A 16,685-nucleotide genomic window follows, 5' to 3' on the forward strand; every position below is an offset into this window, starting at 1 on the left:
GTTGGTGTAGCCAAAAATTAATAAGAAAGAAAGAAAGAAGATCCAAAATGAGCAATCCTTCCAATCATCAGAAAATATTTTGTATAATATATTGTGTGTGTGTATGTGTGTGTGTCGTATTTTTAAGACGAAAAGTATAGAAGAATATACATTTCTAAGAAGGACTTCTTTGGATGACTTTTCTGCTTTGTACTTTCCTGTGTTTTTCCAGTAACTACACTCATAACTTAAAGTAACCACAGCTAATATTTTGGTATATTTCCTAATAATTTTTAAAAGTATATTTTAAAGCACCTGTGGAATCATGCTGCATGTAGGAATTTCCACACTCTTTAAATCTTCTAATGGTGTTCAGTGGGCATTTGCCTGTATCACTGATGGCGTTATGATATTTTTTCATGTTGGGGATACTATGATTTTTTTTCTTTCCTCTATTGTGGGCTGTTTGTACTATTTATGATTTTTTTCACCGTGCAGTGCTGTGAGGAAATAGCTGTGACCCTTAATTATTGTTTCCCTGTCTGAATACTCCTTAGAATTCAATCTTAGGGATATAGTCACTGGGTGAGAAGGTATAAAAATTTTAAGGCTCCCATTGCAGATGAACAGACTGGTTTTAAGAATTTCTGCTCTTTAGTTACAAATTAAATAAAGTCTTGTTCATTGGTTATAATAAAATGGATGCTACAGGTGACTGTTATTATCTTATTTTTAAAGCTGGTCTTTTAGTCCTATTCTTTGACATATTTACAAATATTACGAATGTGTGCTAAGTCACTTCAGTTGTGTCTGACTCTTTGAGACCCAGTGGACAGTAGCCCTCCAGGCTCCTCTGTCCATGGGATTCTCCAGGCAAGAATACTGGAGTGGGTTGCCAACAAATATTATATCTAAACATAAAAACCATGCTTCTTTCCCCCAAATTTTTCAAAAATGCTTCTCAAATTAAATGCAAGCAGTCATCAGTGGATAAAGAAGTTGTGGTGTGTGTATATATATATAATGGAATGTCACTCAGCCATCAAAAGGAATGAATTTGAGTCACTTCTAGTGAGGTGGAATGAGAAAAACAAATGTCGTATATTAACACACATATATGGAATCTGGAAAAATGGTACTGATGAATCTATTTGCAGGGCAGGAATACAGTGGGGAAAGGAGAGGGTGGGCTGAACTGAGAACGTGGCACTGATATATATACATTACCACATGTAAGATAGATAGCTAACGGGAAGTTGCGTGTAATACAGGGAGCTCAACCTGGTGCCCAGTGACAACCTTGAGGGGTGGGATGGGGTGGGAGGTGGGAGGTGGGAGGTGGGAGGGGGGTTCAAGAGGGAGGGGACAGGTGTGTACCTGTGGCTGATTCATGTTGTACGGCAGAAACCAACACAAACTGTAAAGCAATTATCCTCTAATTAAAAATAAAATAAAAAAAAAACAGGTAAGCAGTCACCTTAAAGAAAGTTTAAAAAATAAAATCATCCTAATATAGCCACAATTATTCTTTTGCCGAATCTCCCTCCCTTGCTTTTCTGTGAATTTTACACAGTTGGGGTAAAAGTGTATGTGGGTTTCATATCCTGTTTTTTAAAATTGAAAATTTATTGCAAGCATTTTTCTGTGTTGTTATGTAATCTTCATAATTATCATTTATGATGACTGCAGATTGTCCCACCGGCCTCATTTCCCCAGTGAACTCTTATGTTTTTTCCAAACTTTCACTTTCATAGCACTGTGGTGAGTGTGGACTATGTCTTTAGGTTTGAATCCTCAAAGTAGATTGATTTGACTCTGAATATAAACTTCTGTTCACCCTAAACTTTCACCAGCTTATCCTGGTCTGTCTTCTAGGTTAGTTTTAAATATTGAAACTTAACTCCCACAGCCACGTGACATTCGGGGGGTTCTGGCTGGCAGAGCACGCAGCCGGAACTGCGATGTCCTCAGTAACAAGGTGTCCCTGGCCCTGTCCTGTTTGCCAGGTGAGCCTTGGGGCTCCGCGTATTTCAGCCCGAAGCTGCTGTTGTTTAGTCGCTAAGTCGTGTCTGACTCTCTAGTGACCCCGTGGAGGATAACCCACCGGGCTCCTCTGCCCATGGGACCCCCTAGGCAAGCATACTGGAGTAGATTGCCATTTCCTCCTCCCGGGGATCTTCCCGCCCTGTGGACCAAACCTGTGTCTTCTGAATTGGCAGGCGGATTCTTTACCACTGAGCTAGAAGGGAAGTGTACCAAAACAGAGCAGTCTCCTCCCGTGTCCCGGTGGTACCCAGTGCCTGCCCCTGGCTGCTGATCACAGGAACCGTTTACCAAACAGCCTTTTCCAACAAAGAAAAAAACCACAGAGGTGGGGAGGTGTTGTTATGTAACCTGCTCCCCGCCTTCCCCCCCTTTTTCTCTTTCCTTTTGTCAGAACAACATCAGCTCGGGTTAGAAATGCATTTAGGGTGTCTCCTTTCTGCTAAGGCAACCTAGCGACTCCACCTTCGGAGATGCAAATTTTCCATTTTGCCAAAGTTCATAAATGCTTCTTTGTGGACCATGAGCCATGTGGTTCTGCCCCCAGAGCTATCTCAGATCGCACAAATAAACCTAGCCGTCTTCACCTGGCTCAAACTAAGCATTCCCCATCCCCCCGCCCGCCCCATTCATTGTTTCCCTCCTCGCAGAATTTCCTCTTGGCCTTCAGCTTCACAAGCTCAGTCTTCTCATCAATATGCCCTGTGCACTGCTGCCAAGCCTCCAGTAGTTTAGTGCGTATGTTCCCTTCATCATTTTTCTTTGTTCTGGAAGCCTGTGTTTGGTTTCTGAACCTTCCCACCTCCCCATGCCTAATTCCACCATCACCGTGGCTGGCTCTAGACATGACTGTCTACCATCTACCTATTTATTTACAGAACATCCGAGATGGAAAGAGCCTTTGCAATCTACTCACACATGCAAAATCACCACCCCCCCAATCCCCTTTGCATAGAAAACTTTGTTAGGTGTTGCCCCCCTACCCCAGAGCCCAGCAGCCTTCCGAGCCTAGGTGAAGGTAGCTGGGTTTCTGCTGAGCCAGAGAAGACAATGTTATCTCCCCACGTGGACAAAGCTTCCTTCTTTGGATTTTCCACGCAAGAAAAGGACGCTTTATTCTTGGAGCCCAGCAGCGTATAAGCAGAGCCGATCTCAATGGGTTATTCATGGTGTCCAAGAGAAATACCTCTGGAGCTGTATTTCATGTGAGATGGAAGTGGGCTTGGCACCCAGACAAGGGGGCTGCCTGCTCGCTGGCATGCCCTGTGCCTGTCGGCCCCGCCCGGCCCTTGCCCCGGGTGGCCAGGCTCTTCTTAGCCAGCCAAGGGCTCCCCCTCACCGCACCTGGGCACCACGAGGCTCTGCCCGCCAGGGTCACAGAGAGGCGCTCTGGGTGTTTTGGCCTTTAAGTATTCTACTTTTCTCACTGTGTCTAACGCTCCACTCCGTTCCCCAAGCCAGACAGAGGAGGAAGCGCTTTCTGAGCGTGGTCCCTCTTCTCAGCGCAGGGATGCTCTGGAACCCACCCTCCGAACAGAGTACCACCTCGCTGTCACCTCCGCCCTTGCTACTACCCTCACGCCCAGAAAGTATTTCAGAGACATCCTGGCGGCTGCACTGACGGGTCTGATTTTTGACTTTAACAAGTCCTACTGAGAGCTAGGGGGCTTCCCAGGTGGCACTAGTGGGAAAGAACCCGCCTGCCAGTGCAGGAGACCACAGGTTCGATCCCTGGGTTGGGAAGATCCCCTAGAGAAGGGCGCGGCAACCCACTCCAGGATTCTTGCCTGGAGAATCCCAGGGACAGAGGAGCCTGGCGGGCTACAGTCCATGGGGTCGCAAAGAGGCAGACACGACTGAAGCGACTTAGCAGGCACCGAGAGCTATGCCTGCTCATTTCCTGGGAATGCAGAGGAAAACCTTCCCCCTGTGAGTTAAACAGGTAGAATGGAGCTGAGGAAATTCTCAGAGTGAGGGTTTCCCCCCCACCCCCGCTTTCCTTTTCTTGGGGGAAAAAAAAGTTCATGTTGACTCTTTTGCTGGAGATACAGTGCACATTTCTACCCTTCCCCCAAAGGGAAGTTTGTATTCTTTTAAATAAAAACCATTTTAAAAGCCGAACTCAAGCCTAAAAGGATCCAAGGTTCTCCTGAGTTCTCAGAAGGTGTAGATTTATTTACTATAGTTAAAACATAATTAGTTCTCGGGGGATAGTGTGTCTTTTAAACGGCTTTATTGCCACCATATTAGTTTTCTGAATAATCAGAAACTTCTGTTATGATTATGCTCCAGTGTGCAGACAGAAACACGCCCTAAGTAGAAACAAATGTCAGGAATTGCTAGTTGTCACTCGCAGAAGGGGACACCACCGGGGGAAGGAGGAATTTGATAGGATATTCTGAAGAAATATAACCTAACAATGTCTTGGATAAACTGAATGATAGCTTGGGCAGGTACACGTGCCCCACCCCCGAGCCCACCTTTTTTTCCTTATTAAATGGTGTTTCCTGCATCCCTTTCCCATCATTCTCACTCCAGAAGCTGGGAATGGGCTCAGTATCCCTTGAAACCCGGAAGACGGCCCTTGCTTACTAACACTTTCGCGAATGGAAGCAAGCAGCGTCCCCCACCTTGAGCCGGAGGCTCCCACGTCCTGTCCCAGTTCTGGCTCACCGGTCTTTCCCATCGTTTGCAGGTTGATGTTTGAGATGCCGCAGGAAATGGGTTTAATAGCCATCGCAGTCCGCCAGACGCAGGGCAAAGGTCAGTCATCTTTTGTTACTGTTTCTGTTGTTTTTGTTTTCTAAAATCTGTGACTCTCTCGTGGCCAGAGGGCCAATTGATTGCATGTGCTGATCCTCGAGCTGACTCAAGTCAGAAGTTGTTTGTTTTCACATTGCCCTAAAATGGAGGAAGAGGAAGGGAAATTGATTAGAAGACTGAACTTCAGTAGAATTCAAGTGTACCCTCCAACCAAGATGTTTATTAAATCACTTGACAACCGCCTGTGATTGTTTTAATGTTCTTTAACCTACATCTTGTAAATTCCTCTTCCTGACACATTGCCGTTCGTGTCACAAATGCGTTGCCGTTTGTGAATAATAACTATGTTAGAGAGGCATTTATTTTCCCGAAGGTTCTCTGGGAGGTGCCTTCCGTGTCTAGACCGAGTGTCACATGTCTTTCATCTGCCAGCCCCCACCCTGGCTGGCACTGGAGTTTGCATGGAGTGGGCCCTCGATCAGTGGGCAGTGCCTATTCACTGAGTGCCCACCAAGGAGCAGAGGGCTGTCCAGAGCTTCCACCTGCTGCTGACCTTCAGAGGAAGGAGCCCACATCCTCCCAGAATCCACTTGGGGTCCAGCTGCAAGCAGATTATTCCTGCTCAGGGGTCATACGTGGGCCACTGTCCCCTGCCCCTCCCCACCCCCAGCAAGTACCAGGCAGACCCCCAACTTTTAACTCTCAGAGGCTCTTATACCCTTTCCAGAAGAAGCAATGAAATGAGAAATCCACTGTTTCCACTTCTTTCTCCTGAGCATGTCTTTTGAACATAACTCAAAGAAAGAAAAAAATATTATTCGAGGCTGTGGTGCTCAATAAGGTAGTTTAAAAAAAAAAAACAAAGAGCCAGGGAAGAAATTATGTTATACCTCTCTTTTGAGAGATGTATACTCTCTCTTTTATTTCCTCAACTTCTTTTTTAAGAAAAATAACTCAAGGGTTAATATCAGGAATCATTTTTCAAATTCAGCTTCCTTTAAAAAATAAATAAATAAATAACAGCAAGCTGTAAGTCATATACCATCCAGTCCCCCCACTTAAAGTGTACAATTCAATGGTTTTGTGAGACCATCACAATTGAGATCACTGCTAAAAAACGTGGCTTCCAGGACCTCTCCTGGATCAGTGTAGGTTCGGTCCAGTTTCCCCACTGTCTCTGTTTCTGCCTGAGTTGCCATATGGTGAGAATTAAACCGAGAGTGAGGTTCAGACACTGTGTAAGACTTTGAATCATCAAAGCATGGATGACATGAGGCAGAACATTATGCTAATTATCGGGAACTTGTTCAGCCACAGAGCTTCAGATTTTAAACAGCTTCTCTATTGTTGAGTTAACCCCAGAATCTCCAGGCGTTTTCATCAGTCCCGGTTTGTTCCAGCGGGACAGATCCTGCATTTGTGTTTCTGAGCCCTCCACATTTTTTCTGGCATTATGTGCACCTCAGTCTGCTCACAGGGCAGGCTGGCCAGTTTCCTGACGGGGCTTGTATTCCAGGGCGGGGAAAGAATGCTTGGCTGAGCCCCTTGGGATGCGCCCTTTCCACCCTGCTGGTCTGCATCCCACTGAGATCCCCGCTGGGACAGAGGATTCCGTTTGTCCAGCATCTGATGTCCCTGGCCGTCGTAGAGGCGGTAAGATCCATCCCCGGGTACCAGGTATGTGCAGTTCATCACTGATACACCCCTGCCATGCACGCACATCTCTGTTTAGGCGTGCTTGTAGTGTGTGTGCGTGTCTGAATGACTGCTGTGCGTGGAGCCTCAGCCTGCTTTTTGTAAAGCTGGCAGCAGAGAGCTCCTGGAGTTTTAAAAGTGTTTGATAGCAGCTTCGGGCTTGCTGGAATGTGTTCATTTCCCAGAATTTCCCTTCTGTGCTGTTGAGAGATGTGTCCAATGTCCTAGTAAAGGCAGGCCTTTCTTTTCCTTTTCTTTCTTTTTGACTGAAGCACATTGGACTGGGTGAGTCTATTTATCCATTGTGTTTTCTGGTGAAAAGACTTTTTTTATAGGCCTAAACAAACCTCGGGCACCCAGTCTGTGTGCCTCAACTTCACAGTCATGGCAGGAGGTGGGGTTCCAGGTGGCCCAGTTCAAGGCAGTGTCTACTCGCGGGCCATTCCCCAGAGGGCACAGGCAGCCTTGCCCCGGCCACTGGACCGCTCTGTTTCTGTTACCCAGGTTGACCGCTGGCACTTCATGGAGACTAATAAACTCAGTATCCTCTAATCAGTCAGTTCAGTTCAGTTACTCAGTTGTGTCCGACTCTTTGCAACCCCATGGACCACAGCACACCAGGCCTCCCTGTCCATCACCAACTCCTGGAATTTACCCAAACTCATGCCCATTGAGTCGGTGATGCCATCCAGCCATCTCATTCTCTGTCGTCCCCTTCTCCTCCTGCCTTCAATCTTTCTCAGCATCAGGGTCTTTTCCAGTGAGTCAGCTCTTCACATCAGGTGGCCAAAGTATTGGAGCTTCAGCTTCAGCATCAGTCCTTCCAATGAACACCCAGGACTGATCTCCTTTAGGATGGACTGGTTGGACCTCCTTGCAGTCCAAGGGACTCTCAAGAGTCTTCTCCATCACCACAGTTCAAAAGCATCAATTCTTCGGTGCTCAGCTTTCTTTATAGTCCGACTCTCACATCCATACATGATGTGATATGACTCAGTAAAATGCGTTGCTCCTGTGTATCTCCATAGCATTCTACTCAAGACATTTCTGCTTGACTCTGGTTGGTTCAGGGCCATCCTTCACTCTGGAGCAGGAGGTCCTTAAGGAAAAAGAGCCCCCAAGAGTATTGTTCCCTGCCTTAAGCCCCACCCCCACCCCACCCCACCCCCCCCGCCCTCCTCCCTAGCACATGATGGTCCCCTGTGCTGTGGTTATGGATCTTGGGATAATCAATTTAATTCCCAAGATGGGTGTCTTCAGAGTGTTTCTGATGGCGGTACACAGTGATGAGGGAGAGGAGACTGAGATTCCTGTGTTCTTTAGGTCTCCTTCCTCTAGCCCCGCGGGGAACTTTAATACTCCAAGTATTGCTCCAAAGAGGTTATCGGCTGTCTGAAAAAGAAGAGAGCACGAGACTCCCTATTCCTGCCCGTTTCTAGAATATTCTGCTCATCTTTGTGTTTTCTTTTTTTTTTTATTTTATTTTTAAACTTTACAATATTGTATTAGTTTTGCCAAATATCGAAATGAATCCACCACAGGTATACCCATGTTCCCCATCCTGAACCCTCCTCCCTCCTCCCTCCCCTACCCTCCCTCTGGGTCGTCCCAGTGTTTTCTTTTTTAAGTTGGATGACCTCTCCCGGTCCCTTTGTGTCTTGAGACTGCTTGATTAATTCGCAGATTCTCCTTTTAGGACATCAATTTGCGAGTGAAGTGGCCCAATGATATTTATTACAGTGACCTCATGAAGCTTGGTGGAGTTTTGGTTAACTCAACACTTATGGGAGAAACATTCTATATACTTATTGGTAAGTTCTTAAAGCCCTTACCCCCAGAATTTTTAGATTAATAGTCCTATTAATTAGTTCTATAATTTTTAGATTATAGAAATAAAATGGCTCACACATGGCTCCATTGAGGGGAGTGGATTATCATCTGGGATTTCTTTTTCTTTGAGCTTTGACTTACAGAACACAATATGTATGCAGAACAGGCCAGGTGGGTAGAAAGCCTTTCAGAGAGTTTAGCATTTGTACCTCTGGCCGTGGAAACCACCACATGGGTATCGCATCAAACAGGCGTTTTCTTACACCTCTCTACACTCCCGCTTCTTGTTGAATTAGACATGATGAAAATATCCACTTTGTTGCTTGGTAATAAGAAAAGAAAAGTTGATTTCAAGGATGGGTGTCCTTGCATTCTTAATCTGACCTTCCCAGGCCATGGAAAATTTGCCTTCTTTTTGACCTTCAGAAGACACTCCAGGCTGGTCAGGGTGAGGTAAAGATTCCCCGTTTCACCTCAGCACCTCCTCATCAGTCAAGGGGGTGGATTCAGAAGCAGTTCGAGAAGTCCTAGGTGTCCCTGATCATCCAAGCATCACCTTCTCCCTAATGCCCAGAGGAACTGGAGTGGGGTTCAGAAATCAGCAGTGGACAGAAAACGTGTGATGGTGTGTGGGCAGTGCCAGCCAGAGAAGACACGGCGTGTGTTTCCAGCGCTGCTGCCAACTGGCAGTGTTATTCGAGGGAAGTTATTTCCTCCCCTCCAAGCTCCGTCTCCCATGTGTAAATGAGTAACTGGGCTGGATACAGAGGTTCTGAATAGGGACAAATGATGGCTTCAGGGAGCTGAGGAACTCTCTGTCAGTGAGGGGAAACGAAACTTGCTTCTGATAGAATCCATAGCTTTTATTGACGTCTTAAGGCCGTGGGAGGTGAGCAGGGGGCACAGAGGGCATCTTTGGGGAAAGATTCAAGAAGTCACCATCAGTGGCGCCTGCTGGTCCTTAGAAAGACACAGCCTAAGCTGACAGCAGTCCACGTGGCTCTTTTCCCAGGACCATGCACTTTCTGGGTACACGGGAGTTTTTCAGCGCTGCAGACGCTTAGGTGAATGCCGTGTACCGGCACAGGTACTCCGCTGTTGTGTCTTGTTGGTGAAAGTGCAAACGAACGACTGCAAAGTCTTCCCTGCTTTGTAGTTGTTTTTTTCCCCAGGTGTCATTTACACTGGTTTGTATTTTAGTAGCCAGTATATTAAAAAAAAATAACAACAACCTTGGGCCAGCCAAGCCTTCCCTTCATACCGAAAACAGCTCAGAACATTTATCAAAAAGTACTGTTGTTATGAATGTTATTATTCTATCTAAGACAAGTATTTGGGAACTTTTCTTCTCAGAGGCCCTGGAAAGATGGTCGGCTCACTTGCCTAGTTCTTGCAGTATTTCACTTCTTATTGAAGCCCTCTTTGAGGCTGATTCAGGCCCTGTTGAAAACTAAGTCTCAGCTTTTCTGAAGACCCCCCTCACCCCCAGCCGGCAGAGAACAGCGGTGTTAAGTAACGACAGAGATAAGCCGGTAACTCTCTCCTGAAGCCTTGGTTTAGGGGCCTGTGAAAGAGCCACTGAACGTGGGTTGGCCCTCTGCCAACAACGTAACCCTAGCACCAAAGACTTGCAAGGATAAAGCATTAAAAGATGTGTTTGGGGTTATGCCATGATCGAGGTTGGAAGTCTCTGAATCCAGAGTTTATTCCTTAAGACCTGAATAAAATTATTTATTTTCAAGCATGTGTTCTGTTATTCAAGTAGAAAAAGAAACAAGAGATTTTATTTTATATCTGGTTCAGCACTGAGCTCCCATTCTTGGCTAGACCACAGGAAGTATCATTTAAGAAGCAACTCTGTTTTGTCCTGTTCGTCCCTTTCTGCTTAATTGAATCCAGTGTGACTTGCTTTTTTTTCTTTTCCAACTAATGTGTAATACATTTGGAATGGCTCTGGTTTGATGAGGATAGTAAGGGAAGGATGAAAAAGAAAGATGGACTCTGAGATATAAGTCCTTCTCTAATTGGCCAGAGACAAAAAAAAAAAAAAAAAACCTCGAAATGAGGACAAGAAAGCAGCAAGTTGAGCGTAAAAGCTGTAACTTTATCCAGGCGGTCAAGAGAGACGTGTGATGTCTCAGTAGGTTGAGCTGCTCACCTTGTCCATCGTTTCTCTCCGTTCAGGCTGTGGATTTAACGTGACGAACAGCAACCCTACCATATGCATCAATGATCTCATCACAGAATACAATAAGGAACACGGGGCAGAGCTACAGCCCCTGAGAGCCGACTGTCTCGTCGCCCGAACGGTGACCGTGCTGGAGAAGCTGATTGACGTGTTTCAGGACCAGGGGCCCAACGGCGTTCTTCCTCTCTACTATAAGTACTGGGTACACAGGTCAGTGCTGGCTTGTCTGCATCCTCTTAAAATCCCTTTACTAAGGCAATAGTTTAACATCTTAAAGCGAGAAAATAAACACAGGTCTGGGTAATCCTCTTTGACTGATGGATAAACCTGGGGGATACCACCTTGAGTGAGCGTCACCAAGAATGGGGACAAATGGGCAATCCCGTGCCTCCAGGTGGGACGCGCTGGGAAGGACACTGCATCACTGAAGGCTTTCCTGCCCCAGTGTGTGTTTAAACCGAATCTGATTGTGAGGCATCAGGCAAATCTTAAATTGGGGAACATTCTCGGTAACTATCATTTTCAAAGGGAGACCTCCCAGCCTCAGCCTGACCTGAGAACTTTGTTAGAAACACAAATTTTTTTTTTTTCTGTGTTCAAATTCTATTTTTCTCCTTTGCTGACTTCTGTTTCTTTAATTAAAAATTTTTTATTTGGAGGATAATTGCTTTGCAATGTTGTGCTGGTTCCTCCCGTACAACATTCATGTTGTATGCATACCTATGTATCCCACAGGTATACATATGTCCCCTCCCTCTTGAACCTCCCTCCCCCCCCCACCCTCTAGGTTGTCACCGAGCACCATGTTGAGCTCCCTGTGTTACAGAGCAGTTTCCCACTAGGCTGTCTATTTTACATATGGTAATGTACATGCAGAAATGCAAATTCTTGACTCCTGCCCTGGGGCTGGGGCCCAGCATTCCTGTTTTAACGAGGGCTCCAGCAAGCTTTCAGGCACCTTAGTTTGAAAAGTACTGATGTTGACCAATAGGGGCCCCTACCTTTTAGCAATGTCAAGGTCTTAGAAACAAAGAGAAGGTAGGAGATTTTTGAGATTAAAGAAGACTCACGAGGTATGACAGCTGAATGCAATATGAGGTTCATAATCAGATCCTGGAAGGGAGAGAGTACCCACAGAAGACATTAATGGGATGATGGGGACTTTTGCACAGGGACAGATAATCAATAATGTGTCAAGATCACATTTCTTGAGAGTGATAATGATATTCTGGATTTAAGAAGATTATTCTTATACTTGCCGAAATATTTAAAGTGTCATGATGCCTACAACTTATTTTTAAATATCAGGAACCCCCCTCCACCCCGCATAAAAGAGCGTGTGCGCACGCACACTGAGGAAGAACTGCAAACGTGGAAAGTGTTATCAGTGAGAGAAAGAGGGCACGTGAGGTTTGTTGTACTATGTTCCCCCTTTTCTGTCGGTTATCAGTGAGAGAAAGAGGGCACGTGAGGTTTGTTGTACTATGTTCCCTCTTTTCTGTCGGTCTGAAATTCTTCAAAATAAAAATGGGGGAGGTGCAGCTTCTATACATTTAAAACTGTTAAGGCTATAACTCAGTAGGTGCATTTGGAAAAATATTGAAAACAAGTCAAATTAGCATGCATTTAACTTATAATTGATGCACCCCAACTCAAGAAAAGTCTTCTTTTCAGAACAGCTAGAAAGAGGCCAATCTTATCTCAGCCAAAAAGCCTGGAGGGTTGCAGTGTTTCTTTAAAGTGCTAGAGAGTGAAGGAAGTGGCGCAAAAAAATCCTTCTGGATGTTCAGAATTAGGAGTGACAGTGTTTGCAGGAGAAGCAACTCCTAACTCCCTATTGGACTTGGTTATATTCTTGTAGTCACTGAGACAGTTCACGCGGGACCAGTGAAAGGCAGAGCTCAGACCCAGATGCATTTTAACTGTATCCAGCCCAGCCTCCTCTCTCCCGCCAGCCCGAATCCTTTGCTATAACGGACTTAACTAATCATCTCAAGCCTCCGCTGCCTCTCACATGCCCCAGTGACCGAGGGCTGTTCTTCCTTTTCAGTGCTCAGCAAGTCCGCCTGGGAAGCGCTGAGGGACCACAGGTGTGGATAGCTGGCCTGGATGACTCCGGGTTCCTTCTGGTCCACCAGGAAGACGGCGATGTGGTCACGGTGCATCCTGACGGCAACTCCTTCGACATGCTGAGAAACCTCATCGTCCCCAAACAGCAGTAGTCCCGGCTGGGGACTGACGGACAGACTGAAGGGCAGAACTGAGGCGGGAGGCTTCCCCTTGGATTTCTGTCGCCTTTCCTAGCCCGTGGAGCCGGAAAAACTAAATCAGAGTTGTTGATGATTTTTTTTCCTCCAATTAACCTGTTCATTCTTAAATTTTGTTCAGGGTAGAGGGTCGATCACTGAAAAGATGTAGTTCAGGTAAAGACCTGCCATAGATATGAGATTTGTTCTCCCCTCTTGAAATTGGATGTGTGTTAATTGGCAAAAAAAAAAAAAAAAGTTTTTACATGGAAACAGCAATGGAATAATTCACGTTTTCCCAGTAGAGGAGATCTTTGTGCGTGCTCAGTCACGTCCGACTCTTTGCAACCCCACGGACTGTAGCTCACCAGGCTCCTCTGTCCGTGGGATTCTCCAGGCAAGGATACTGGAGTGGGTTGCCATGCCCTCCTCCAGGGGATCTTCCCGGCCCAGGTATTGCCTCTCTTGCATATCCTGCAATGGCAGGTGGATTATTTGCCACTAGCCACCTGGGAAGCCCAGTGAAGATCTTTATCCGTAGACTATTAAAAAAATTTTTTAAAAAGCTTTCAGGCCCTGGTCATTGGTGAGTTAGGAGTATGGTAACACTGTTTACAAGAATCCAGGGAGATGTTTTCCTATAGGAACATACAATGGTCCTTAGTCATCATTTTTTGTTTGTTTAGTGAAGAAAAGAGAAGGTAGGTTTCTAAGCCTTATTCTCAGCCTGGTGGTTTGTGGTCCAATAGCAATGTCTACATGGCTACAGAGGCACCCTAGCAGCTCTGGTTGTAATGACCTCGTAGAAGGAATCAGTTCATTACTTTGACATTAATTAATGAGCTTTCCTAAGTTTAAATTGATGGACTATTCTGCCGTGATGGGATCAAGTTCAAGATCCTTAAAGCATTGATTAGGTAATTGCTTGGATGTGAGGGTGGGTGATTTGGCTCCAACAGCTGGAGATGAAGTCTCCCTCTCATACCACACGCAAAGGAGGATTTGGAGCTTTAAGCCAGCTGCGGGCTTGCTTTGAAATATAGAGCATTCCTGCAGGACTGTATAGACGTACACAGTATAGACGTACATGGCATTTTATTGCTAAGTCACAGTTCTTTGCCCCCTTTTCACATTGCCAAAAAAAGTTATTGCTATTGCATACCGTCAGTTAAGAGCGCGCGTGTGTGTGTGTGTGTGTGTGTGTGTGAAGTCTTAAAAGAAGATGTTCAAAATCTGATGCCCTATGAATCTCTATGAAAGAACAAAAGAAAGGAAGCCTTTTGATATGCATTTGCTCTTTCCAGATGTATTCCATGCTTTTTCCATGTAACTCTTATCTCCACTGAACTTGAGACTCATAACACATTGCTTTTCAGCCCGAAGAGGCCACTTTTTGTCCGCTTTTCTCTCTTCCTGCCAATCCCAACTGAAATTAGTGAAAAGAAAAGTTGATGAGGCTCTCAGCTCTGAACAGAACTCCCTTATTGTGCCCTAGCACTGTCCTTCTCCAGCTTTAACCGGTCAGGCTAACTCCAGAAAGTTGCGGTTTTCGGTATAAAAATCTGTCTACCTTTAGCCAGGCACAGGCAACCCCGTAGATGGAAAAAAATAACATGTTTAGTCAAGTACACTAACCCAATATGTATGTTTTGGAAATGTAACTTGAAAAGATTTCAGAAGTCATATTTTACAAATAAGGCTTCAACTAGAATTATTTTTCTTAACAAAACAAAACACTCTTTCCTAAATGCCCAAGTCTAAATAAAAGTTTGAAGTCCACAGCACCCCAAATTTACCAAATGGACTCACCCTGGAGAGGGCATCTGCAAAATATCATTAAGAAGAAAGTTCTCAGGCTAATGTTGCAAGTTTGACTTCTCAAACTCTGTAATATAAGGCAAGCCATCTCTCAGAGCTGCCATCGTTAACTTTTTGCATTTCTTTGGGGGGTTATTTAATGAAAAACATGCTATGATTTGTTTTAAGCTTAAGTCCTACTCTAGACAGTCTGCTTTAGGGAAAAAATAATGTTATCATTTAATTTCCTTTTGGTAAATTAAAACTAATGAAGTGTGGCCATGTCACAGCAGATGGAGATGCTCTGGGCGTATCGCTTTGCTCCTACGCTTTCAAGACTGTTCTTATTTCTTACTTGTGCCGACACCCAGTTGTCTTGAGGGAGGCAAAATAGACTTGGAGCAGATGCTGCGTTTTGCATAAACCTGACTTTGCCTCAGATGAACCAAAGACTTTTGAAATTCTGCTTCCTATAGAACAGCTAAATAAAGGCATTTTGCTTACAGCTGTTAGCATTAGGAAAACTTGCTACACTGCACTTGTTAATTTGGGTGCAGTTTATGCACCCAGCGATCTAGGATCTCAAGGAGCTTTAAAGTCTTAACGAGAACTTCGAGTTTTCCTCTTAATCTTTAAAACATAGCACCTAAACTCAGGATTGGCATGTGCTTTGGGATATTTGAATTGTGCCCTAGCGTAGAGGCTGCGCATTGAGCATCTACCGAGTTACGTGAAAGGCAGGAAGGACGGCAACCCCTCGGGGCTGGTAGCAAATTTCAGAGAAATTCTAAAATAGGACCCAGCCATAGCTGGGCTTTCCGTGCCCCTCCCCTGCCCCCGCAACACTCCTTGGCACTGGTCATCCTGGCAGCATGTACAGAGCTGGGGCACAGTCGGAAGGATCTGTGTCCCCCAGGGGCTCTCTGCTACAGCATAGCAGACTGCCCGGTGTGGGAGCAAGTGGTCCAAGGAGGGGTGGGTCCACACGACCAGGCCTGGGGTACCATGCACCTCCAACCCTGCCCCCACCCCCACCACCTACACACACGGGGAGGATTACGTGGGCACCCCTCACCCTCGAGTCTGGGAACCAGGAGAGAAGCCAGCCTCAGCCAGCCATTTCAGAATCCATAAAGGAGACGTTTTAGGCTTACTTTCTGTAGGTCTGGTCTTAATGGGCAAAGAATTGAGAAATCGGTATTCCTAACTACTATGCATATTTGAAATAAAGCGTTAAACCTCTGCATTTTTAGTTTTTCAAAGACTCATCTCTGAAACATAATCACTTTAAACCGATGCCTATAAAAAGCAAGTCTACCAAAATAAACTTTGAGACCTTCTCTGTAGTTTGGGCTTATTTTTTATTTTTACCATGTTTCATTCGTCAAAATAAGCAATTCCTTTCAGTTACAATATTTTTTTTTATTCACATTTAAACATTTTAAAAAATAAATAGTTTTACATCAGAAGGAATAGGTATATGTAAGTATTAAGAAGCTGGTTGCTTTTTTAAAAATGTAGTTGTGAAAAATGTGTTATGTATCATACAAAAGACAAGTCATATTACTCCAAAGAATGAAAGTCAGCAAATCCCAAAAGTTCAAAAAAATTTAATTAAAGTGAGAAATACATTTAATAATGTAAATTTTTTAGTTTAAAAATTTTAACAAGTTTAATATAAGAACATGTTCTGTTCTTGTCCAATTGTTCTTCCTATTTTGTGAGAACTACTTGACTTTTGTTTCCACAGTTCTTCCCCAAGATTTCAATCTTATTTATCATACTTAAGTTTAGGAATAGCTTGAATAATGCATCTTTGATAACTCAAGGGCTACAATTCACTAAAATTTCCACAGTAATTTTATGGAATTTATTTGAAATTTTTCTTTTATCTGTAGCAGCCCCCACAGTCTACCTAACCATCTTGAAAGTGTTAGTTGCTCAGTCATGTCCAACTCTTTGTGACCCCATGAACTGTAGCCCGCCAGGCTCCTCTGCCCATGGAATTCTCCAGGCAAGAATACTGGAGTGGGTAGCCATTCCTTTCTCCAGGGAATCAAACCCAGGTCTCCTGTATTATAGGAAGGTTCTTTACTGTCTGAGCCATCATAAACTACAGTATACTTTATACAGGATTCATTGAT

The 16,685-nt window shown here is 44.8% G+C and overlaps 1 protein-coding gene across 6 annotated transcripts in view; it reads left to right on the plus strand.

The window, feature by feature from the left end:
• HLCS (holocarboxylase synthetase) overlaps positions 1–15,887 on the plus strand; it is a 223,798-nt gene extending 207,911 nt beyond the window's left edge. For all 6 annotated transcript variants that reach the window (XM_070377521.1, XM_070377547.1, XM_070377530.1 and 3 more), the window contains 5 exons: positions 4,718–4,785; positions 6,302–6,462; positions 8,177–8,291; positions 10,495–10,708; positions 12,549–15,887. In XM_070377521.1, the coding sequence (XP_070233622.1) occupies positions 4,718–4,785; positions 6,302–6,462; positions 8,177–8,291; positions 10,495–10,708; positions 12,549–12,720 (730 nt within the window). In that variant the 3' untranslated portion in view covers positions 12,721–15,887. The remainder of the gene's footprint in view (positions 1–4,717; positions 4,786–6,301; positions 6,463–8,176; positions 8,292–10,494; positions 10,709–12,548) is intronic.
• The last annotated feature ends 798 nt before the right edge of the window (positions 15,888–16,685 follow it).

Source organism: Bos mutus, chromosome 1, assembly GCF_027580195.1.
Source record: "Bos mutus isolate GX-2022 chromosome 1, NWIPB_WYAK_1.1, whole genome shotgun sequence".
Classification (NCBI taxonomy): domain Eukaryota; kingdom Metazoa; phylum Chordata; class Mammalia; order Artiodactyla; family Bovidae; genus Bos; species Bos mutus.